The sequence below is a fragment of the Podarcis melisellensis genome (genome assembly GCF_964234715.1).
Source record: "Podarcis melisellensis genome assembly, chromosome: 1".
NCBI lineage: Eukaryota > Metazoa > Chordata > Lepidosauria > Squamata > Lacertidae > Podarcis > Podarcis melisellensis.
The window spans coordinates 34,715,790-34,742,473 of record NC_138528.1 but is presented as its reverse complement, the minus strand read 5'-3'; the positions used below and the strand labels follow the sequence as shown (position 1 = coordinate 34,742,473).

At 43.5% G+C, this 26,684-nt stretch overlaps 1 protein-coding gene across 3 annotated transcripts in view; it reads left to right on the top strand.

The window, feature by feature from the left end:
• AKAP6 (A-kinase anchoring protein 6) overlaps window positions 1-26,684 on the top strand; it is a 243,498-nt gene that overhangs the window by 158,100 nt on the left and 58,714 nt on the right. For all 3 annotated transcript variants that reach the window (XM_081888749.1, XM_081888748.1, XM_081888747.1), the window contains exon 9: window positions 10,812-10,932. In XM_081888749.1, coding sequence (XP_081744875.1) covers window positions 10,812-10,932 — 121 coding nt within the window. The remainder of the gene's footprint in view (window positions 1-10,811; window positions 10,933-26,684) is intronic.

The window sequence follows — 26,684 nt, the reverse complement described above, 5'->3', positions numbered from 1 at the left end:
TGCATTTCCTTTTAAATTATTCCCCCAGCCCCAAGGGAGCAAGATAATTTTAAAACAAAAACGGAAACTGTGAATGTGTGCAGTTTCCTCCTTGGGCAGTTGCGTTTCCTCAGTTTCCGACACACACGCTTGCCTCTTTCTTTTTAAATCCTCGGAGTCGCAGGCCAGGCCAGCGAACACTCAAAACTGACAGAGGGTGTTCAGCTATTTTTTTATTTTTTTATACCGCTGCATATTCCAACATGAATCTCTAAGCAGCTGACAGATCCCAAACAAAAAAGGAATCTATAACAAATGCAATACAAGTTCCACATTCAAAACTAAATACAGCTGCGGCTGCTGCTACTACTACAATGACTTCTGCCACTACTGAAATGACTACTATTCCACATTTAAAGTTTATTTTTTTGGCATCCATCTGTTTTGGTAGACAATGGAAGAGTGCGCCTTTGAGGGTAAAGTCAAATTGTTGGGGCGTTACAGCGCCTGCTGTGGCTGTAGAGACCAATATGGGAGAGATTTATTTTGTTGCAGCTGGGGCAAATGAAGGTTTCCAGTTTCCCAACACTGCGAGAGAAGTCCGTGGAGGTGTGTCACGAGGGAGGAGTTGAGGCTGGCTTTTAACAGTGCTGTTGGCATTCTGTCCCGTCCTGAGACTTAACCACATAACCGCTTGTCAAGGAAGGGAGGAACATCCAGCTTTTCCAAGTCTGGATGCTGTCAACTGCTGTGTCAGCGACCATGTTTTCCCGCAAGTACAGTTCTTGATAGTGCTCTTACCATCACTTAATCTGCTTGCTGCAGTCTGTGATAATCTCTCCAGATTAGGTTTTGAGTGGTGCAGTTTTCCTGAAGGCTTCCTTCATGACTACATACATATTGTGAAAGTTGCCACTGTCAACAGCGAGTTGAATGGTCTGGTCCATCTTTAGCCAGTAGTCATTGGCACATCATCTGGCAATCCTCTGGGCATCGCTCCTTGCCTTTCTCAGTGCAGCAAGCAACTGTGTTGTAGGTTGCCTCTTTGATGTAGTTCCACCTTACTTCAGTGCTGTCTCTTGAGAAGTTCAGTAGAAGAAGAGGAGTTTGGATTTGATATCCTGCTTTATCACCACCCTAAAAGGTAAAGGTCCCCTGACCATTAGGTCCAGTCGTGGCCGACTCTGGGGTTGCGACGCTCATCTCGCTTTATTGGCCGAGGGAGCCGGCGTACAGCTTCCGGGTTATGTGGCCAGCATGACTAAGCCACTTCTGGCAAATCAGAGCAGCGCACGGAAACGCCGTTTACCTTCCCGCCAGAGCAGTACCTATTTACTTGCACTTTGACGTGCTTTCAAACTGCCAGGTTGGCAGGAGCAGGGACTGAGCAATGGGAGCTCACCCCGTCGTGGGGATTCGAACTGCCGACCTTCTGACTGGCAAGTCCTAGGCTCTGTGGTTTAACCCACAGCGCCACCCGCGTCCCTTATTTGATATCCTGCTTTATCACCACCCTAAGGAGTCTCAAATCAGCTAGCAATCTCCTTTCCCTTCCTCCCCCACAACAAACACTCTGTGAGGTGAGTAAGGCTGAGAGACTTCAGAGAAGTGTGACTGGCCCAAGTTCACCCAGCAGCTGCATGTGGAGGAGCAGAGACGCGAACCCGGTTCACCAGATTACACTGGCCACACTGGCTCTCTAGTACCTGTTCGTCGGAATTGGAGAAACATTCACAAAGTTGGCTGTTCTAGCAGCATTGATTGATGTCCACACTTCCTGCTTTGTGCTATGGAATCTATTTTGCTGGAGAGGGATCTTGCTTGTCAACAGGGACTGATCCGTGTTGCAGTCGGCACTGTGGTAGCTCCATGCAACATGAACACAGTTCAGGGCCAATAGCCTGATGACAATCAAGTTCAGCTGGTGTCATTGACCTGACCTTGGATGCCTCCAGGACATTTGCTGTTTTGCCTTGATAGAGAAGAATGTGCCTAGTTCCTCGTAGAATTGGTCTTCGGTCTGTACGTCAGAGCTCATAATGGGAGCACAGACGCTCAAGATGTTAACCGGACCAGAGGAAAGCAAGTGTTCTGAGCCCTTGGTCAGCAGTTCTTTTGCAGACAGAAGAGGGTTCTTCACTGTGAAACCTATGCCATGGATTCCCTCCTTGCCAGAAAAGGGTGTAGTTCTTCTCTCAGAGACAGCCATTTGATGTGAGTCTGGTCTCCTGCAGAGCAGCAACGTCAGTGTTGAGTGTTACCCTCTCACAGTTAATGATGGCTGTGTTCCATTAGTCATTGACCTATGTGGGGGTCAGCAATTTATTGACCTGGGGCTGCCTGGCTTGATGACCACCTCTACCAACAAAAGCAACCCATAACGCTTGCACCTTATGCCAATCAGGTTGAGCTTATAACTCATAACTGTTGCATCCAGCATTGTTTTTCCTGCATTAGCAGCACCAGCGTGACCTCTCCAGGGCGCAAACCATCTTGGCTCCATCTTGGCTGCAGGAGCTGCCGGAAGGAGGGACTCCACTCCAGAATTGTGCAGGGTTTTCTTCTTACCCTTTTCTTCTCCCAAAGGTGTCCCGCATGACAGCAAATGTGGATTGTTCCTCAGAGTTTACCCCCAAAGGCTTTCTCACAAATGAGTATGGCTGCAAGGCAACAGAGGTTTAGGATCAGATTTCCCCTTCTCCTAGATGGGATACCTTCCCAGGTTGAGGAGCCCCATCTGCCTCTCATTTCCCCCAACAGCACATGCATTAGATATACATTAAATTATATGTGCTAATAAATGACGATAGATGGTGCCCAATAAAAAATCAGCACTTTTTCTTTCTTTTTTTAAACACAACTGCCCACAATGTGTTTTAGTGTATCTGGATTTAGTGGGGGAAAGTAGAGTGCCACTTGGATGAGGAGGACATTGTGTCAATGCCAAAAAAAAAAGACAAGTGAGGGTTTCGGGTTTTTTTTTACATTTTAAGTAACCTGGTTAATAAATATCTCTAAACAATGCATGTAAGTAAAACTATTAAAAACCACAAAAACAAATCATATGGAAAACATCGGACTTTATAAAACCCAAAATAATTAGGATGCTATTCAGCTAAAATTTACTACGTGTTGGCCCACTGAAATTAGTAAACATTACTAAGAGCCATTCATTTCAATCTACTCTGAATAAAACTTAGTTGAATACCACCTTTTGGTGGTATTCCCAAACTCCAGTGATTGACTTCAGTGGAGGGAGGTGGGATTATAAATAGCTCTCCTGCCTCTTGCCCCAGACACATTACCATGACAGAGCATATGGTCCCTGTTGCACCACACCACCACCAGTGTATAAACTTTACATAGGGATACTACAGGTCAGGTGACAAGCCATGCGTTATAGAGTTACATCTCCCTGACCCCATGTCACTCACACTTTTTGCTCACAAGGGGGAACTTTGGGTGAGGGGAAACTGTGAAGAAAGAGCACTTTGGACAAGAATGCCCCTAGGGACTTGCACACAACAGTCATGTTATTGGCCTAGAACCAGAACAGGACCTCACCTCTGGACCAGATGCAAACGCCTTTCAGCAAACTCCACTCCAGGCAGAGCACCGCACTCAGGTGAGCAAGGGAAGGGGGAACATTTGCTATAATGCATATCTGTTGCAACTTTCTCACATCTCTTCCTTATTCCTTTATTAACACTCTTGTCTCATGGAACTCCCATTCCCTCCATCAACAGAGAGAAAAAGTGTTCCCGACACCCAGGAGAGGCACTCAGCCCCACTTACAGGTAAGCCCCACTCTGGGGTACCAGGAGCACCCCACACAAGTAAACAAGGGAAGAGGAAGAAGTGTGCTACAAAGGATGACTGGCCTGTGATTGCCTCTCCTGGATTGCTATAAATGAAAACTGGGTCTTGCCTCAACTATATTGCTCCTAGTGCTCTTCCTGTCAAGTAGCAAGTAACAGTGCCTTCCACAGAGGGCTAACACTGCATACAGGTGAGCTCTCGATTGGCCAAGGCCAGGTGCTCTATTCCAAACCCTTGCCACCAGTGGGAGGGAAGGCTGAGGTATGAGCGGTGGCACCACCTTCACTGTTTCCTCTGCTCTGTTACAGCCACCTGTGTGTACCTGGCTCCAGGAACTGTGTTTTCCAGCTGCTGATCATTGTTTGTTGCTTGCTGTCTCTTCCACACAGCCCATTTCCCAACAGGAACAGTCAATTGGGCCACCCTTTCCTGTGCAGACCACGAGGAGCTCCACCCCATATCCAACAAAACTGACCTGCATACAGCCAATTGAGAAACGTCCATCTACTCACACCAGGCAGCCTGAGAAGCTCCATGCTAAACCAGCGATGGGCGTTCCCAACAGGGAGGTGAAGCCACGAAGGGCACCACACCTGCTCTTTGCCTCTCTGTTCTCCACAACATCCTCACTGATGTGAATTGTTGCTACCTCTAGTCACCTGTATTTACCACATAGATTGTTTCTGTTCCACTAGGGGCTGTACCTGGGAATCCTCTTCTGATACCTCTTCTGGCTCAGATTGGAGCTCTCAAAGTGGCATGGGGAAACACATCCCCAGGCAGTCTTCATCAGCCCTCCTGAACAACCCAGCATAAGCTAAGGGAAGGGAATGCTGGGGCTGTGCAGGAAGCCCTGCTTGTTGGGTAGTCATGGTAGTCATTCATCAATGAGGTTGGGGCAGCATGAAAAGGAGCAATGCAACCAGCCAGGGAAAGGAGGTGGGCAGCCATTAACAAAGGGGAAATGTCAACATGTGACTGGCAGTCAACTAGGACAGCCATAATACATAGTTGCAGAAGCAGCTGGGGCCAAGGAGTTGCATGTTTGAGAACGTCCGCTTGGACTTTGACAGAGCACATCATGAGATTCCCATGGCGACTACATGATTGCATATCTTTCTTCCATTGGAAAAGGGGGAGCAGAAAAGCTTTAGCCATGGTGGGATTCATGTCAGCTCATGCACTGGTGTTTTAGCAGAGTGCACCATGGGGTTCCATTGGCACCACCTACTGTTCCTACCTGATTGTGTTGGTTCCACATTTAGGGCATGTAAACGTGACAGACATAGTCTCTGGTCAGCTTCTGTACATTGGCACCAGTGCAACCATGTGACATGTGGACATGTAATTGGTGGGTTCTGGTGGTTTCTCCTGGAATACCTGAATCTTATCTGCTGGCTTTTCTGCTGCCTTTTCATTTTCTGGAAGTGTGTTTTCCCCCACATGCTTCCCAAGCATAGCTGGTATACAATTCACTGGTCATTGTGTAGTGGCAGCATATGTTTTCACCCAGCATAAGGAAAGTATAGATTGTTCAGGCCAGCTCATCTTTCTGCCCCTTTCTCTCTCTTTTGTATTGTTATGTGAAAAACCTTGTTTCAGAACTCTGTATACCTTGAGCTGTTTTGTGGAAAGTTGGAACAAAAATCTAAATAAATGAATCTTGTATACTCTGCCCACTTCTTTATATCTTTTATACAAATGTCGCTGTCTTTCACTTTGATACTTCCCCCACCCCCCAACTATAGATATAAATAGATATTTCTTTCTTTCTTTTTGCTCACAGAAATTGTTCTGGAATTTCAGTCATTTCTCTTTTTAAACGTTCTTTCAATATTTTTTCTTCCACCACTGTTTTCTTGATGCCAACACTTTTATTTCTTCTAGTTTCCTTTCCCACTTTTACTCATTTTTTAAAAATTGATTGCTGCCTTTTCTCTCTTTGTATGATTCTTTTCTTCCCAGTACAATATTGCCTCTTTTATGCCACTGTTTCCCTTCTTACGATCAGAAGTTGGTCTGTTGTTAATAAGCTGCCCTTTCTTTCACAGAAGCTCAGTTTAGATAACAGGTAACAGAGTTAGTAAATGTTAGAAAGTAATAAGTGGAAGAGTTTAGATAATATTTGAAGTATTGAAGGCTAAGCATCTTTTTCCAAGCCAAGAACTCACCCGGATAGGGGTCGGAAAGAATGGCAAAAGGTTCTGGAAGCAAGTCATTAACCCATCAATGAAAACCATCATCAGGGCAAGACATTTTTTGTCTGGTGGACAGAGGGAGGAGTTCCCATAGTTACCATGGGAAGAGAAAGGTTTAGGATTTCAGCTTCCATGACGTACGAAAACAGGGGAGGGGGCAGGCTGTGCCCACAGGAAAAAAAAGTGTTGTTTTACATGAGGCTTGGATTTTTTTTTCCTGACAAGGATCTTTGGGAAGGAGAAGGGTGAGGCTAGTACTTCAGGGGTAGAACCATCTTGGCAGGCTGGGACAGAGGCACAGAGATAATGTGCAAGATTCTTTGGACTCCAGTGTTGCACCAGTGTGAAGGTCGGGTTTCTCCTGAGATACGAATACTGTGAACGCTTTCTCCATTGAAAGGTTCCAATGTAAATATGTTTAAATAAATCATATTTCAAAGACACTGCTGACAGACTCCACCACACCTCATTTACCCCAAAGGAACACAGACCCTAGTTGAGTGTCAAGACCCCTTGAAACCTCATGCACCACTTGTTGGCATGCAACCAAGGAAATGGGGGCAATTGACAGGCCCTCAGCTGGCTCCAGCCCACCGGCCGGCAGCTGGGCGAACTCCAGTCCTTGGTGCATGAATCTGCGACCCGAGCTTCAGAAGCTAGGGCACGCTACTCAGCAGAGAAACGCTGCGCAACAGAAGTAGCAGGAGAGGCTGTGTGAGTATATTTACAAGCACTTTATTCAGCATACATCAGGACAAAAGGAAACGTGTCTGATCTCCTTCGTATCCAAAGCAAGCAGCATAAGCAAAAGCTATACACAAACGGAAGTTCCCAGCAAGCTGTGCTGGAGTGTAAACAGAAATGTGACATACATCTCGCTCAAGAGGCCGGGAGCCAGTGCTGTCCGAAGACACTTCCGGGTCATGTGGCCAGCGTGACTAAGCTGCATCTGGCGAGTCAGCACCAGCGCAGCACACGGAAACGCCGTTTACCTTCCCGCTAGAAAGCGGTCCCTATTTATCTACTTGCACTTATGGGTGCTTTCAAACTGCTAGGTAGGCAGGAGTTGGGACCGAATGACGGGAGCTCACCCCGCCGCGGGGATTCGAACCGCCGACCTTTCGATCGGCAGGTCCTAGGCTCTGTGGTTTAACCCACAGCACCACCCGCGTCCCTTCGTTTAGGTAATAAGCATAGCTTATATCTAGTTTTTGCCAAAGTGAAGAAAGATCAAAATTTGTGGACTTGAAAGACCTTTGATCATTTTATGAAATCATTCTGGTTAGTTAAATGATGCTGTATGAAGGTTTCAAAAAGGATGATATTTAAAAAAAAGCTATAGCAGATGATTACTAGAAAAGGATGTTGTTTTTCTGTCCATGAATGGATTATTTTTGATGGAATGCAGCCTTTCCTTAGTACTTTTAAATGGGATATGCACTTTAACAAAGAAATTATGCAGGCTGAATAACAATACTAGAAATTATACAGAATGTTAAACTTGAACAATTGGCTGGTGAAAATAATTCCACATTAATTTTTTGTTTGTTAATGGTACTCACAAGATGATTTTCTCATGAGAAAGACTCTCATGAATTTTCATTTTATACAGTGAATTAATGTCCACACCTTAAGAAATATGTTTGCATTCAGAGGATTAGGTGTGCAACTCTGCATTTATGATTACCTGTCCACCAAATTAAAATACATTCCTTACAACTCAATCCTGCAATCCGGCTGGTGGAACTAAATAAACTTAAACCACCTTCGTTGGCTTCACAGTTTGTATGGTTGCAGTTATTGTTTTCGGAACACAGGAAGTTTTCGGAACACAGGAATTTATACCATGTCTGAATATTGGCACATCTAGTTCAGCAATGCTTACACTGATTGGCAGTGGATCACCCAGGTTTGAGATGGGGTCTTTCCCAGTCCTACCTGGAGGTGCCAACACATCTGCTCTTTCACTGAGTTGCACCCCAACATTGATCATTTTAAGTCTGCATTTCAATTTGCTTTGAACCATGATCTCATCATGGTTAAACTGCTTATAAGGAGTGGCAGAGTTTCACAACGGTGGGTCTGCTATTGAGAATGCTACTCAAAATGCCATGACTTTATGAGCTTGGCCAATAGGGCTCTTTTGTTGCCATCTTCTTGATTGGTCTTAGATGCTGTAGTCCTGTGGACAATTTTCAGGGGGGGGGGTGCTAGTGGTGGATGACAAAAGTGGGTGGGGCAGCAGGTGTGATTCTTACCTTTGTACGTAAGAGGATACTCCAACTAAACATCAGGAAGAGCTTTCTGATGGTAAGAGCTGTTTGACAGTGCAGTAGACTCCCTTGGAAGGTGGTGGACTCTCCTTCCTTGGAGGTTTTTAAGCAGAGGTAGGATGGCCATCTGTTGGCCATGGATGCTCTAGTTGAGATTTCTGCAATGCAGGGGACTAGATCAGTGTTTCCCAACCGGTGTTCCGCGGCACACTAGTGTGCCGCGAGACGTTGCCTGGTGTGCCGCGGGAAAAATTAAAAAATTCGAAAGATATCCGGAGAGGCGGCCTTCAGGCGAGTTTTAATTTTAATTTTCCTTCTCCCACTTAATGCCCCACGCTCGCCCGAGCAGCTTGCAGTCCTCGGTAACCACGGCGACCCGAGGGAGGGGAGGGAACAGGGAAGTCGAGGGCGGCGGCGAGCCGCGATGACGTCAGTGGGCCGCGCCGCCTTGCCCTGGCACGGTGTGAGAGCCCCGGCTAGTGGCGCGAGCTTCGGAATAAGTGGGATCCGCGTGCGCGAGACCGAGATCGCGGGTAAGGAGCTCAGCCCTGGGCAGGAGGAAGCAGGGCCGCGCGTGCGGGCCACATCCCCACAGAGAGCAAGCCTCCCCCGGCCCACCACTCCGGGCAGGTCCACTCGCATGAGGGGGCAGCGATGGCGACGGCCGGCAGCTTGCCTGCAGTGCCATCCCTCGAGCAGGCGAGGAGCCCGGAGGCTACCAGATGCGAGTCCTCTTTCCCACCCTGCTCGGGAGTCCAGAGCACTTGGTCGCATTCAGGATCTAGAGTGGGGAAGCGGGGCTTGTGTCTGGGCTGGACACATTGGGCTGCCTGTGCCGCTCGACCTGCGGGGAGAAATCAGGGTGGGAGTCACGACCATGAGGCAGGGCTGCCAAGTGTGGCAGAAGAGGACACGGCCGTCGCACCTGTCCTTAGGTAGGAGCTTCTTCCGTGTCGACCTGCTGCCCTAAAGTCTTGGCTTTTTTCTTGGCTTTTTGGCGGTTGGCACAGAAGGAAGGCAAGGGGGAGGGGAAAAAATTGAAACTTACACTTTCGTGCGTCCCTCCCGGCGTGACGCTGCGCGCTGACGTCACGGGGCTGTAATGGTGGTGTGCCTCGATATTTTTTTCATGAAACAAGTGTGCCTTTGCCCAAAAAAGGTTGGGAAACACTGGACTAGATGATTATCAGAGTCCCTTCCAATTCTACAATTCTATGATTTGCTGTTTTGCAATGTCTCGCCCATCTAGTTTGTTCAAGGGCAATCCTGTGACCTGGATCCAGTATCTGGGTTCAACCTTAAACTAGTTGTTTGGATTACTGTGATGCATTCCAAAATAGACTTTACTGTATATGCATGGGAGTTGAATCACAAACGATCCCATAGCTTCAATCATTATTGCAGAACTAACCCTAAGTGTGATCGTAATAGAAGCGTTATATGCGTGCTGACTTTGTTTTAATCTGGTTTAGCATCAATTCATGGCACCAAATACTTATATCCCAAGTATTAATATTGCTTTGCTTGCAGGATACACTGATTCCCTTGTGGTTGCAAATAACATAATTTAAATCTAAATATACTAAGTTAATTAGTTTTGGTAAGCAATAATGCTACACACTATCATATGGTCCTTAGATTCATAATTGTACTTCAAAGCCAAAGGTAAGGGTTTGGAGAGTGACAGCAGTTTAGCAAGTCTAAATGATTTTTTCTTTCTTTTAAGAGTCACTCTTCAGACATTTCTGCAGTTTTTTCGTGTGCACCTTCTGTTACTTTTTTCTTTTTTCTTTTCTTTTTTTGTATCACAGTGTTTTACTTATTCACTAGGCTTTCAATAGAGAATAACATTAATCCTTTTAAGCTCCTTATTCTAATGATTTATTTTCTTGGAAACCGTTGTGATCCTCCTTTGAATTTTAATGATTGCTGGCTATTCAAGGATTCATTGTTTTGACTTCCTGTCCTTACCTTTGTTTCTAACATGTCTGTAGGGAACACCTGTCTAATACTGTATCTGGCCTTGGTTCTCACTGGCTTACCATATTCACTCAAGCCTATCTTAAAGTGTTATGTTGAAATGCTAGCTACTCATGCATGAAAATAAACGTAGGATATATATTTGCAGAGATAGGCAGATAGACAGCAGAGGAATGGCTAAATGGATTGAGTCATTTTTTTCTGTGAAAGTAGTGTTTTTGGTGCAAATAATAGCACATAATGCTCATCGCAGAGAAGTTTGCTAAATATGTTAGCACTTTAAAAACCATTAAGCAGCCCTGTATGTAATTCCCATTTCTTTTAAAGTTTTTGAAGGAAAGAGAAATATGTCTGCTGTTGTTGACAGAATCTAGTATCGTTTCTGAGATTTAGGTCACGGCTTATACTGGAGTTGAATTCTCATTTATCCTGTTGAAATAAAGAATCTCTTCCGCAACAGAGCTAGGGATATCATGCGTTTTTGAGAATATCTTATATTCTAATACAAGGTCTTAACAGCTATACCCTAGTATGCATAATACATTTTATTCCTTATCTGCAGCCTTTTGGACTTTGATTCAGAATACCAGGAGCTCTGGGATTGGCTGATTGACATGGAATCCATAGTGATAGACAGCCATGACCTGATGATGTCAGAGGAGCAGCAGCTGCATCTTTACAAGGTTAGCGCTTCCGTTACTGCCTTTACCTAGCTATAGAAGATCTGATTAGTTTGACAAGTCTTTCTCTCACAGGATAGCCCTGCGTTCATTGTATATATCATGGTGTCTATTAGAATTCCCTTCCCTGTCCCCAACCTCATTTCCATCCCCTCTGTGCTGACAGCCTGCACCAACATCATAATTGTGAGAAAGTTCCCTTTATCACATTCCATTTGGTGCAGTTCTATGGGAGGACAAAGATTTGTCTTTGGTGTGAATAGAAATAGATGAAACTGCATTCATAAGTAGACTGAAACAAAATGAAGAGGGGGGATGATAGTAGCATTTAGAAAATGTGTTTTGATTGGAGTGTTCGTCTGGTTTTATCTACCTTTCATGCCATGTTAGTAAAAGCGAGGGTGGGGGTGCCTTGATTTAGCTTATTGTTTCAGGATATAGGATTTTTACCATTTACTTTGCATAACACAAATATTATTTTATTAATACAATGTGCCTTTAATGAATTAAGTATGGTAATGGTAAACTTGTGCATTGGTTGCAAATCTTGGGTTGCAGCCAATGTTAGCCATACCTCAGAGTAGCCCCACTGAAGTGAATGGACATAGTTAACTTGTGCCATTAATTTCAATGGGTCTACTCTGAGTAGGATACAACCCCTTGTGCCTTACAAAGAAAGAGAAAGGGGGGAAAGAGCTGTTTTCTGTTTCTGATAACTTTTGCTTAACAAAAAAAATAATAAGATAACTTCTTCAAAAGCAATAATTTCACTTTCAACTCTTATTCTGGACTTTTGTATGTGATGTGGAGATGGGGGGAAGCATTTTGGGAGTGGAGGAGGGGCTTTCTACAGACATATCAGGATGTAGTAAATCTTCCTCATTTAGGCAATTTTTATTGGACTAATTTTGACAGTTGTCATCCTTGAATTGCTTTGAGCATATGGCATATCTCAAAGAGCAGATTGTGAATCATAAAAAATAAAATTAATAACTAACAACAGAATCAGCAACAGTATAACGACAAGGAACAACTACCCTCTAGCCTTTTTTTATTTCTTATGCAAGAAATGGCACACTCAAGGTCAAATAGAAGTTGTTTTCTTACTTCTCTGTTTATTTTTTATATATATAATTTAATAAAATGTGAGTGTTTTTTAAAATAAAAAAACCACAAGCCACACAACAGTGTGATGTACCAGAAAAAAAAGGTAATGCTATTCTAGGCTGTGATCACAGAAGTATAGTGTCCAGATCGAGGGAAGTTATAGTATCACTCTATTCTGCCTTAGTCAGACCTTACTTGGAATACTGTGTCCAATTCTGGACACCACAATTTAAGAAGGATGTTGACAAGCTGGAGCGTGTGCAGAGGAGGGCAACCAAGATGATCAAGGGTCTGGAAACTAAGCCTTATGAGGAGCACTTGAAGGAGATGGATATGTCTAGCCTGGAAAAGAGGAGGCTGAGAGGAAATATGATAGCCATCTTCAAATATCTTAAGGGCTGTCACAGGAGAATGCTTGTTTTCTCCTGCTCTGGAAGGTAGGCTTTTAAAACTGTGAAATGGCTTCAAGCTGCCAGAAAGGAGATTCCGATTCTCCTTCCTTGGAGGTTTTTAAACAGAGGTTGGATGGCCTTCTGTCATGGATGCTTTAGCTGAGATTCCTGCAATGCAGGGGGTTGGACTAGATGACCCTTGGGACCCCATCCAGCTCTAAGATTCCATGATTTAATCCTTTGTAGTTTCTGTAAGAACTTCCTATACAGAATACTTGTACATTCAGGTAATTTGGAAAGCCAGTTTAGATGTGCCAGTTCATCTGTGGACTTTTTATACAGCGGAGAAAAATTAAAAATCCATGCACAAGCATTTCACTCTCTACATTAGTAAATTCCAAGGAAAGCTTATTCACTTAGTCTGATTTGAGAAACCATTGACTGAGCAAATGAGTACATTTGATCGCCCATAAAGAGTATTGCTTTACTGACACAGGACATCATAGCAGGATTCATCATACTGGTATTCCTTTCGACACCTGCTGAAGACTTTCTTATTCAGGCGAGCCTGCCCAAATGTTTCTAAAGTTTGTAGGTGTTTAATTTGTTTTAGTCTATTTTATGGCAGTTTTAACCTTCTGTATGTTTTACATTACAGTTGTAAAATCTTAACCTGAGGTACCACTGTATATAGTGTTGAGCACTATATATTACACCATTGCTTTTTGTAGAATACAGATTGTTTCCAAACCCTCTACAAAAGGAGGCAATTGAGAAAAAAGAAAGCATGATAAGATAGAGTGGTACCTCAGGTTAAGAACTTAATTCGTTCTGGAGGTCTGTTCTTAACCTGAAACTGTTCTTAACCTGAGGTACCATTTTAGCTAATGGGGCCTCCCGCTGCCGCCGCACCGCCACAGCACAATTTCTGTTCTTATCCCGAAGCAAAGTTCTTAACCCGAGGTACTATTTCTTGGTTAGCGAGTCTGTAACATGAAGCGTCTGTAACCTGCAGCATCTGTAACCCAAGGTACAACTGTATGCATTCTTCAAGTGCCACACCAACAAGCTTCAACCATCCACAGCAGCTATATCTAAGATAAGGCTTTAAGTGGTTACACTTACTGTATAATAGGATTCCCATGTTTGCATTGTTCTGACCCATGTGTATACAGTATTTTGTAACCTTTAATAGCTGCTCTTCCTGATCCATTATACAAATGGGGAAGCTGACATGGATCTTAACGTGAAACATGAGAAAGAAACAAAGCTGTGGTCATTACATTTCATAGAGGCAACTTTGTTATGTGGTTTTCCACAAATTCTGAACGCAGACCAGTTTATCTGACATACCAGTTAGCCCAATAAACTCCCCACCCCAGAATGCAGTACAGCTGCAAAGGCTGCAATCAGCTGCAGAAGAGCAGTGTGTGATTGTGCTTAATCCTTTCCCTCTCTGATAAGTTTCTTTCCCTGCTAACAATCCACCCTCAAATTGCCTTTGGATTGCATATGACCACCCTAACAGCATCATGAAAGCAAACCATCATGAATGCGCAATGAAATACTTTCTGCAAGAGCTGAGATATGTAAGCTTTGGGCCCACTGTTCATTTAAGAAGAAGAGTTTGGATTTGATATCCCGCTTTATCACTACCCGAAGGAGTCTTAAAGCGGCTAACAATCTTCTTTTCCTTCCTCCCCCACAACAAACACTCTGTGAGGTGGGTGAGGCTGAGAGACTTCAGAGAAGTGTGACTAGCCCTAGGTCACCCAGCAGCTGCATGTAGAGAAGCGGGGACGCGAACCCGGTTCCCCAGATTACGAGACTACCGCTCTTAACCACTACACCATGCTGTAGTTATCTCCTGTGAGTAAATGAAGTGGTGGAAATTAAAATGTGTGAGCCAGGCGAAAGCAATTCTTCACCCAGGTTTCATTTGGTCCTAGAAACATTTCCCCCCGAATGAAACAATAGACTTCCAACTAGCATTTGAAGAAGCAATGGTGGAAAAAACAATAACAACCTGTTTTTTTTAAGTTTTCTAATATTAGCAGTTTCCCTCAGGAATGACCGTAACTCAGTGATAAAGCATCTGCTTTGCATGCCTGTCTCAGGTCTAACCTGAGGCCTCTCAAGCTTCAGTTGGGAGACACTTATTTCTGAAACTGGCTGCTGTCAGTCAGTGCCGACAATACTGAGGTCAATGGACCACTCGTCTGGCTCAGTATAAAGCAGCTTCCTATGTTCCTAAGGATTTTAAACGGTTTCAACAAGTTCCCAGGAACGTGTGGTGATACCTGAATAAATTTCTTAGGGTCATTTCACACATCCTTTTGGTAAAGTAGTGATAAAGACACCACAGTATGATTTTATTGTGTCTGTGTCTCATGGTGAATGCTTCTGGTACAGGCATCCCTATGTAGTGATGGCCGGTATATATCACAATGGAAAGACTCTTCCTTCAGAAGCCTTTCTAGTGATGTGGTATATGCTAGCTGCCACCACATGAGGGCTCATTTGAGTAGGCAGAATTTGAGTTTCCATTTACAGATTGTGTGTAGAATGCATATATTATTGACAGTATAGTGCCATAGTGTTGAACCATATCGACTGAACATTGAGCTGTTGAATTTGGTCGTTCCTTGTGCAGAAACTACAGGAAATAAATCATGGGAAGATTGGAATCCCGTTTCTCTCTTGCTTTAATTCATGTTGCTCCACTAACAACTATACTGTACAGACGCCAGTTCATTGCACTTTCTCTTTTCTAGGGGTAGATTTCTTAAATCTACAGAATCTTCCTCCTAGTTATTGAATTGATAAGTAATTGCACCACTGAGCTAGCTCAGCAAACCTCCTCTGCCAGGTTACCTGCTGTGTTTTCACTATTGGCAGCAGTAATCTTTGCCTCTAAGGAGTCTATAAGTGGGAAAGATCTATAATAAAACAAGTACATTGCAAGGCAAGAGCATACATTAAATGCATAATAACAATATAGCGATGCCAGAACTAGGTATGAGAAAATTATCTGTATATTCACAGTTCAGCATGTATCCCCAGTGATGTTTTTCTCTAATTCCATACCGATTCAAGCCAAGCCTTTCTTCCCCTGATTTTATCCTGATAGATGACGATAGGAGGCCTTGGTAAAATTGACATAGAGCAGAGCTGTAGTTTTTTGTTCTCAGTTGGTTCAAGCCTTTAATGTAATCTTATATCAAAGACGAATTCTCCTCCTTCTGCCTCCAAACAAACCTGCAATCATTTTGAAATCTCAGTTTATACGATAAAGGCTGACGTAGTATGGAAAGTGAGCCACAGGGCTGTCAATACTCCGTCAACCTTCTTTTTATATTGATGTCTTTCTCTTGCGTGCCGGTGAATTGAATGCTGATATGTAATTCTTGACCCTCCCTACTTGCTCAGCTGCCTGATCAATACTGCTACCACCATCTCCTCCTCAGCCTAGGAAACAAAAGCTCCCTGCAGCCAGCTGTGGAGGCAGAGGGAGGTCATTCACCTTCCCTCCCAGGCACCTGAATTCTGGACACTTTGCTTGCTGGCAGAGGAGGAGGAGCTTGCATTAATAGCAATTGGGTGGGTGGGCAAGGTAGGAGAGGCAAGAATAACATTTCATCATTCAATATTATGGCCTGATGCTACTAACACAAGGGAGCTGTTAGCACATATACCATGCTGTGAGCATACTGTTTTTCTGAAGGCACAAGAGACCACTATCTTGGTCTCTTGTCTGAAAGCACATCTTACTGAAGCTAGTAGGTCTGGTCAGTGCCTGGATGGGGGACCACTTAGGAACTATAAGTAGATCTGCTCAGGTTCCATGATGGAAAGAAGCGTGAAATATTAATGTAAGAAACGTGTCTGTCTTCAGTCTTAAACTCTACTCCTGTTGCATAGTTATCCTCACTCTAGCTATCCTACTTTTAAGTTACTTTAGGAATAGAGTATCTAGATCTTTTGAGTATGCTTGGTCAGGCTTGGCACCAGCTGTCAACCAGGTCAAGCATTGGCCAAGGGGCTCAGGAGACTCAGAAAGACCCTTCCCAGCCAAACTTACCTGGGCTGCTACTCACTGCCCCTTCAGCCAGGTGCTCACATGGTGGTGTGTGGTGTTGCTGCCCCTGCCATGACACTGGTGGCAGCAGAAAAACAAAATACCTCATGGGATATTGGGGTATGTGAGTTTGAAGGGACATCAGTGGTACCATGCCAAGGACCCCCTTAAGTTTCTGCCGGGTTCATTTTGGCTTCAACCTTCCTTTGTCATTATAATACCTGGACCTGATCTCTCAAGCATTCTTTAAAGATCCACAGATAATTATCCTACATAGGATTTATAGGATCTGGCCCAAGCGTCTAAACTCCTCTCATTAATCCTTTAATAGAAACCTCTGTATTGATGCAAGATTTCTTCCTGGAGTGTTCAAAAATTAAGCAAATCAGGGTTTATTGGAGCTGTGGAGATTAGAAATGAATGTACTAGACAGAGAAAGTTAATGATAATTCCTTACATTTCCCCCAGAAGATTAATTGTGCGTTAGATTAAAACCCCATTAAATTGAGTAAGATATGATTGTTAAAATTGTTAGCATGTAGGGAGTAAAATTAACCAAACATTTCTTTACAAATATAAAAATGTTGGCATCTCCTTTGACATTTGGAGGGTTGATTATAAAAGCATTTAAGGTGCTTGAAATACATACTGCATAAAATGTGCCCTGATTAAATCTTCAAGGATGTGTGTGCCATGGCGGGTACAAAAAATACTGATCCTGGCGTAATGATTTGTGAGTAAATGTGTTGATTTAGCAACAGGAAAGCTTAAATACGAGGCTGTCCAATCAAAGAGGGGGGTAATACACTTGACTAAATGGCATTCAAATGTTCATCAGAAGTGAATGCTTCCTAAGGAAAGTTGGAGGTGGGTGGGGGGACAGGAACCTCCATTTATCCTAGGTGGGACTAATAGCAGCTGGGGGAGACAGTCAGGAAGAGAGATTTAGATCAGGGAAAATATTTTTGAAGACTTTAAAGCACTATATAGTTTGAGACCAACATATCCGAAGGAGTGCCTGCTCCCACATAAACCTGCCCACCAGCCTTCTTCACAAACTGCGTGAACACTACATCTTTAAAGCATATTCATAGCACATTTTCCCTGCTCAAAGAATTCTGGGCACTGTAGTTTATCTGCCGCAGAGTTACAATTCCCAGGACGCATTAACAACCTACGGTGCCCAGAATTCTTTAAGGGTGGGGAGGGAGATTGTGGTTTGAAGGCTCTATATAGGTGCCTGAGTGTTGTAAAAGCTAAGAGTTGCACTGGTGTTGGTGAGTAAGGGGGAAAGTTGTTTCTTCTTTCCATCCCTGCCTCTAATGATAGTGATTTTCAAAGAGGGAACATGTTTTCTAAAAAACAAAAACCCAAAAAGACATCTGTTGCTTTTTGGAAAATTGAGATCTGTGTAACGAAATGCTCTTAATTCCTGCAATTCTGCTTTCCCTAAGAACCATTTTCCTTGAGGAATCTCATAGGTAAACAGAGTAAACATGCATCAGATTATGTGTGTTTCTTGCATTTCTTTTGGAAACTGTCAGAAGAACACATCAATATGCAGTGTATTAGCTTATAACTTTATTATTTTCCCATTAAAAAAAATCATGTAAAAAAAATGAACCTGGAGTTAGGCAACATTAATTGCAGTCTGACCATCTTAAGCTGCCACCACCACCCTTAAAATCATTTCTAAGGTGCCTATTTATTGTATATCTTTAACCAGACACAAACTTTACTAATCAGTACAGGCTAGACCATTGCAAGGTTAAATGGTTCATTCAAAGCAGAGCTTTCAGGAGCAGGATAGTAAGTTGGTGGGTAGGGCTTAACAGTGGTGATCATTTGTGAGGAAATAAGAGTGACTATATTTTCACGAGTAAATTGTTGAGGGAAATGGCACTGCTGTACTTCTGAAGATGCCGTTCCTTTCCTCCTCTGGGTGTGCTGGTGCTCCATGAGCTTTTCGCTCTGGCTCTGTGCAGAGCTGCGGCCTCCTGGATCAAACAAACCATGGTGAAAGTTTCCCTCATTTGCATCACTTCTAGACAGTCCTGTCTTACTCTTTGCTGTCAGGAAATCACTGTCTTTGTCACCTTTCTTCAGTGATCTCCTTTTGGCAGAGATAGTCCATGTGACCAGGATTAATCACAACAACAACAAGAAGAATCCTGGCTCAGGATTCAGTGACATGTTTTGCTCCAAACTCCAATAACAACAGTGTAGGCTGGAGTCAGGAGGAAATGACTACATTAATTTCTGAGTGAAAAGATAATTAACACTTAAAAGACTAATGTTGTAAGCTATGAAGCTATAATTCATATTAATGAAAACGCGCTTAGGGGAGGGAGTCGTACCGGGCTCTTCGTTGTTAAAATAATTTAGGGAAAGTAAAAAGGGGGGACGCAAAGTCTGTGCAAAGGGGAGAGGGAAACCGTCAGCTATAATATACTTAAAGGTTTGAAACTGCAGGCTGAAGTGTGTGTAAAGTGCTTACTTAGATGATATGAATAGGATCCTACCAAACAAAAGCTGTAGTGTGCTCCTAGAATGCTGTGCTTAGAGGAGTTTCCTTGGCAACAGAAATGCAGTTCCAAAAGTAGACAGAACTTTCCTCAGAAAACATGCTATTAATAACAACCTTCCGGAACAACCTGGAACAATTTGACTACTTGGCAGTGATAATGCCAAGTGTTCTGCAAATTAATGTAACACAACAGTTATATGTTTCTCTTGCCCATAATTCTTCTGAAGTTGAAGTGTGAGCTCTGTTCGGTTTGTGGATCTGAGGGCAAGAAGCCATCCCAAATGTTAGTGAAGCGAACGAAAGCGGAAATACCAGTAGCTCAACTAGCGTCGGGCACATTATTTTATCTTGTACATATGACAGATTCATTTGATTAGATTATTTATTCTAATTGTAGGGATGGAGGGCAAAGTGTAAGTACAGGGTTGGTCGCCATCCCAGATTACAAATTGTGTAGCAAACGCTGTATGAAATGGTTAAAATCATTGAAGGTTTGTGCCTTTGGTGTACATCCAAAATATTCGGTTCTTAGGCTTGATTCATCTCCTGTGCAATCCTATGCAGCCTCCTGAGAAGTAAGTCCCACTGAGTTCAATGGGGCTAACTTCCAGGTAAGTGGGTAAAGATTGCAACATAAATTGTGCATGCTTTGTGCATTTGAGAGCTCACTATAGCCGTCTCTGTGTTTTCTGATGCTTCTGTGTGCTGTAATTACATGGGTCGTAGGCTTCGGAAATGAGAGCACTAACTCACCCTTAATGAATACCAGCTGAGTGACTGGGTGAACTGGGGAGCCTCCTGTGCTTGTGGAATCTCTCTGCATTTTAGAACAACCATGTGGGGAGCCAGGGGCATAGCGTTGATTACTGGCACCCGGGGAAGGCATGGTTCAACACTATACTCCCCACCAGAGCAAAGCGGGGCCACACTGAGCTGCCTACCCACACAGTGGGGAGCCCGACCAGCCAGCGTGGTTCTTGGCGAGCGGAAAACAGCAATGGGCTGGAGGTGCCTATGGGGGGGCACCTGGTTTGTGCCCCCTCAAAAATTGTGTGAAAAAAAGAAAAAAAAGAATGTTACAATTAAGTGTTCCCCACACTCTATTCTGTTGACTAAGCATGGGTTTAAAACAGTTAACACTAACAGAAGCTGAAATTAATGACATAGCCTCTATATGCTCTCAACAGCTTTGAGGACAGCTCCCATGAGAGGTGGTGGACTATCCTTCCTTGGAGGTTTTCAAGCAGAGGTGGGATTGCCATCTGTCATGGATGCTTTAGCTGAGATTCCTGCACTGCAGGGGGTTGGACTAGATGACCCTTGGTACCCCTTCCAACTCTAATATTCTATGATTCTATGACTTGGCTTGTGACAGAAAGTACAAAATATGCTCTCCGTGCAGACTTTTAAAAAATATGTCATAATTCCTGTCTGCCAAGAGAATAAACTAATTTCAGATCTGCCTTGCCAACTAGAATCATTAGAATTCTGTTAAAGGCCATAAGTTTACTAGACAGGAAAGGTAGACTACTCTACTGCCTTGACCTTTCTTGAATCCTTAGATCTAAAGGTTAAAAGTAATCAATATCTCATTGTGCATCCTGGTAATAAGTAATAACCATCATGTTAAAATCTAAATGATTGCATATCGCACTTAAGCATGTTGACCCATTTGGGAGCCTTTTTAATTGCAATCAGGATAGTGATTATGGTTTGCTAATAAACTTTTAGCCTAAATGGCAAAAATTGCAGCCTTCAGCTTTTTGTAAAATATGACTTCAGCTTCTAATGCTGATTGAAAAGGGTGTGCTGCAAGTTAAAAGCACATTTCTCTGGGACAGATTTGAATATCTCTTTTTTGCAAAAAAGAAAAAAAAGTTTTTTTTAAATTCAGAAATGCTAACAAAGACACTGTTAAATGGTGTTAGCTTTTCTAACATAAACACAGTGCATACTTGCATCAAATAGTATTTCAGCGAACGCTGGCCATGATTTGTCATAAAAATAAATGATCAAAGACCTTTGGCCACTCCTCACATCCTCCCTCAACCATAATGACTGATGCTGATGCATCCAGAAATCTATGCCCAAGTGTGGACATCTTTTTATGGAGTAGCATACTCCCAAGCACTGTGAGTGAGGAAGAAAAGTAAGAATGGATGAGTGAGTTGGAAAGACAGGAAATATGCTGGATCAGCCTGTTTTTGCCTAGTGCCTTAAGATATGTAAGATATGTAATAAAGTGAGTGCCCCTGAGGAGAGCATGCCACAAGCGGGGACCCACTGCAAAAAAGGCCCATTCATACATTGCCACCTTCTGGACCTCTTGCAGAGGAGACACAAAGAAGGCCACAGGGGATGTGATCACAAAATCTGGGTCAGTTCAAAGAAGGAAAGGCGGTCCTTGAGGTACTGCAATCCTGAGCCATTTAAAGCTTTATAGGATAAGACCTTTCAGAAGACAGCATTTTGAATTGGGTCCAGAAAATAATCGGCAGCCAGTACAGTTGGGCCAGGATTGATGTTCAAGCTGCCTTGTCCCAGTGAGCAACCTGACCACTCCACAGGGCTGAAGAACACTCCCCAAGCAACCACCCAAGTAGGAGTGAAAGCACTGCAAAGTGGGGCCACTCACCCCTAACTTGGACAGCCGCTCCAGTAGCATATCATGGTCAATGGAAATCAACAGCCACAGAGAGGTTGAGGGGAAGTAACAGGGGAACATTTCCCCTGTCTCTCTCCTGTCATGTAGGGTGACCAAAACAGTTTCTGTGTCAAAACAGGGCCTTAACCCTGATTGAAATGGGTCTAGAAATTTGGTTTTCTCCATGAACATCTGGATCTGGTTCATGACTTAGCCACTCAAGTGCTTTGCCCAAGAAGGGACATTGGAAACTCACCATATTTTATTGGTCTAATTCCCTCAAACAAACAAGAGGATGCTATAATGGATGGCTATTCCAGCAAGGTTTTAAAGTGTATTCTTATCTCAGTAGCAGAAAAATGTCTCCCATGTTCCCAACCCCCATCTCTGGGCTGTTGAAGGTAAACTATGTTATCCAGGAAAAAAGAAAATGGGTTAACTGCTATCAGTGCTTCTTGCTAAAACAAACAAACACACACAAACCAAAAACCTCCAAAATACTTTTTTGAGTAATAGGATGGATTTGTCTGACCCTCTCCACAACATGTCATTTTCAGCAATGAAGAAGAAAAACCACACATCAGATGTAATTTATCACATCGGTTTTCAAAGATATTTCATTTTCTCAGAAAAACAAAGTAGGAAAAGTGATACCTTCTTATTGAACTAATATTTCTGGTGGCAGATATGCTTTCTGACACATGGTTCAAGAAACTGAGTCATCTACAGCCCTATTCATGTATTCCAGGGGTGAGGATCCTCGAGCCCATGAGCCAGTCTTCACCCAACAGCGGGTCAAATCAGGACTGTAAGGCTATTTTAAAAACACACCCGCCTGCCAATCAACTGACATCATTCTGATGAGAGGTGACATCAGCTGGTGGGCAGTGGAGAGCAGGGTTTGATTCTGTTTTGGCTGTGTACACCAGTTCTCCTGCTGGGGCCAATGCAGCCAAACTGAGCATAATGCAGGGGGAGGTTCAGTCCTGTTCAGTTTGGCTACACACACCTGTTTCTTTCTGGGAACAGACGCACATAGCCAAAGCAATAGGGTGCGGCCCTTGGTGCAATTGGTGAATGGAGATAAAATCCTGATCACTTTGGTTGCATGTACCAGTTCCCAGCCCCTTTTCAAACAGTGCCGTGTTGCTCTTTAAACTTCCAGGCTGCTTGCAAAAGGGCTTTCAAACTACCCAACCCTGTGCTTTGAAGTCCCGACAGCTGGGACTTCAAAGTGTAGTGTCACCAGACGTCAGGTGATTGACAGCTGGGTAGCCCTGTCCAGATGTCAGACTTGGCCATCTAGAGGTCAGAAGGTAAGGGTCTGTCAAGCAGAACGGGTTCCCCACCACTAATGTATTACATGCCTGTGGGTTCCACAACACTTGAAAGGGTTCTCTGTAATGCCTAGGCTAGTCCTATCTCTAGTCACAACCATGACCTCCTCCCTAGCTGACAGGTGTTTGGGACTTTCGCACATTAAAAAGCACATAGACCCCTTTCAAACTGATGTTGTGTGAACTGGAAGAGGCCCGTGTGCATATTGATTTCCAGGTACAAGTCTAGGCCACACATTCTGCAGCACCAGATCATTTGTTTGAAACCTACAGATACCAAATAAACAAATAGGGCTGAGATCCTTTGCACATATTTGTAATGCTCCTGGCTTGGCGCTTGCTTTTAGCATTGTGCCAAAAGAGCAAGAAAATGGTCTCTACACCTGCACAGAATTCATGGTTCATGATCGGCTATCAGCTGAATAATGTTAGCTGAGCATGGACTCTGTGTGTCTTGCAGTGGCATGAAAAGCTCATGTGCTTTATTTATTTGGATTTACATTCTGACTTTCTATGATACAATCAAACTCTAAACATAAAAAATATAAATCACAATAAAAACTAAAAACAAATATAACCGTAAAACAAACAGCAGTATCATAAAATATTATCATAAAGTGTCCTCAGTTTCCCCCATTACCTGCAACTAGCATAGCAATAACACTCTAAGCCATTTTATCTGTCGCTTTCCTCCCTAAATAGAAGTGTATGTTACAGGCAGGAAAAGCTATACAAAATATGTTATTGTATTTCTCCCTTCCCTGCTTATACTCTGTGTGTATGACCACTGGAATTCCCACAAGGTACTTTTAGGTGTGTATCAATGTTGAGAGAACTGAGACGTCTGAAACGTCACGTGGGTTTTCCCCCCAACTTGCAAGAGTACATATCCTTGCGGGGGAAGGCAACATAAGCTGTGGGCTTCATTCTCATCACTTAACAGATTAGATAAGCTGCTTCGACCTGACTGGGTTTTGATCTTGGAAAATATTGCCTTTCTTGAGGTTGTGGCTGTGGTTATTGTTATTATAATTATTGAAGCCGCTGTTTCACTGATTAGAACTTTAACTGGTAATGTCAATACCACAAGAGATGATCTTACCCGAAGCTCCTCTAGATCAGGGGTGGTGAAACAGTGGCCCTGTGGGCCAGATCTGGCCTGGCAAACCACTGTAGGTGGCAGCAGCCCTTCCCAAAATCAGGTCTCCTTCTCCCTCTGTGAAGTACCTTTCCTTCCTCTTACAGTGGTGCCCCGCAAGACGAACGCCTCGTAAGACGGAAAACCCGCTAGACGAAAGGTTTTCCGTTTTGGAGGAGCTTCGCAAAACGAATTTCTTTATGGGCTTCCTTTGCAAGACAAAAATGTCTTGCGAGTTCCTGCGGGTTTTTTCTCCTCCCCCCCCCTTTTCCTAAGCCGCTTAACAGCTGATCGCTAAAAGCCGCTAAACCGCTAATAGCGCTAATCCGCTAAACTGTCAATGGGCTTGCTTCGCAAGACGAAAAAAACGCTATATGAAGAGCCTCACGGAACGGATTAATTTCGTCTTGCGAGGCACCACTGTACTTGGTGCCGTTGTTAGGCAGTCTTACTGGTTAGGGAACAGAAAGCAACAGGAAGAAGAATGGTGTTGCAGAAGAGAAAAGGGTGCGTTTGCAAGGTAAGCAGATGGGACTTTTTTTTACCATTGCAGGGCTGAACTGGATGGAGAGATTTAACTTAATAAGAGATTAGAATTGCTCTTCTGTTTAAACCTCTCCTCTCTTTACAGAGCTCCTGTGGACTTGGTTTCTCGACTGCACCACCAACAGCTAAGAGGAGAGGTTTAGTCTTCTGAACTCAGCTGCAATGGGGATGTATGGGCTGGGCCACTGTGTGACTGAGTATGGCATATGCCCACATGTGTGTATGTGAGAGTTTCAGGGCCCGCCAAAGGCATTTTGACATCTGAGGCAAACCACTAAATAGTGTCACCCTCACTGCAAGGGAAGAAAGGTTGAATGAATATCTATATCAGAAACAGGGGTGGACTGGGGGGGGGGATAAATATTTACATCAGGATATGCTGCCCCTGTGGATCCTGCCACCTGAGCCAGTAACCTCACCTTGCCGCATGGGTGCCATGGCCCTGGAGAGTGTGTTGTTTGTCTCCAGGTGTGCTTTATGTATCATGAATGGGTAGGTGTGGCAGATGAATGTGATGTGTGCAAAAGGTGGCGTGCATTAGCCATTCCCGCTGCTAGCAAGCAATCCTTGGAGGGGTGGCTGATTCTTAGTGCTGCCTTTGGGACAAAAAGGGGCAGTCACCCCTGCTCTAGACCTCTAGGTGGACTTTGGGTGAGCAATTTCTTTCAGAAAATGATCCCCACTCCTGATCTTTCCAAGGAGCTGATAAGATTTCAGCTTTTTAAAAGAGCAATACATGGGAATCTTGGCAGCAGGATTGGGAGCGTGCATTGATTTCCCATTCAGCCAGGGATAAGTATGCGAAAGTTGGAACAGTGTATGTGTGTGTGTGTGTTTGTTTAGATAGACACACACTCGTACTTTTCAAATCAATTCCCCTTCTACAATAGTCTCTAGCAGAAGAAAACTGAAAATTTAAGTAGGGTTAGTGTAAATCTCATGAGGATTTATGGTCTATATAATTTATGTATATCTAGAACTCCCAACATACATTTCCCCCCGTAACAAAAATTGTTCAGGTTTTTGTTTTGTTTCGTTTTAAATCCTTTCGGAAACTGAGAAATACCACACAACAAATTTGAGAAGGTGCACAAAGATGTCTTGCGAATAACAGTAAATAGGTCAGGCTGTAGCCTGTAAATGGATACAAATGTAACAAAATTGGTGCAAATGACAAAATACTTAATAACTAGCCAACATTAGAAAACTTTAATCAAGCTGTGCTTTTTAAAAGCAAAACCGAAAAGTCTGTTCTGTTGCACTTCAATTGTCTTCTTCCACGTTAACATGAGAATTCACAGTATAGGAAGTAAAGAAACAAGTAATAGAAAATGACCCAACCTCTATAGACAGCCTTCAGTTACTCCACACTGATATCCTTCCTGAATTCCATTGACTGTATATAGGAGGATGCAACAGCCAGCTTCCATGTTTAATATAACACAAACCTTAAGAAAAACCCTGCATACATTGTAGCAGAGACATTAAATATATCTCATCCAGAAACTCTGAAAAGTAATTTTGTTTTTAATTAAATTTGCATCTGTTACAGTAGTTGATAGCATGGATACATACTAACAATCATATTACTATAGCAAGTTTTGTTATCTTTTCCACAACGTATATAATCACCTAGCTGGCATCCAAAAGGATTGGCCTTCAAAGCTTCGGGACATCTGAAAGAAATATTTTTGAGATGATGCCTTGGAGTGACCCAGTTGGAAAAAGAATGGCCCTGATTCAGTAGGGCATAATTAATCAAGGGTAAGTCCTACAGCATGGTACACGGGTGGTGCTGTGGGTTAAACCATTGAGCCTTGGGCTTGCTGATTGAAAGGTTGGCAGTTCGAAACCCCGCGACGGGGTGAGCTCCCGTTGCTTGGTCCCAGCTCCTGCCAAAGCACGTCAAACTGCAAGTAGATAAATAGGTACCATTCCGGCGGCAAGGTAAACAGCATTTCCGTGTGCTGCTCTGGTTCGCCAGAA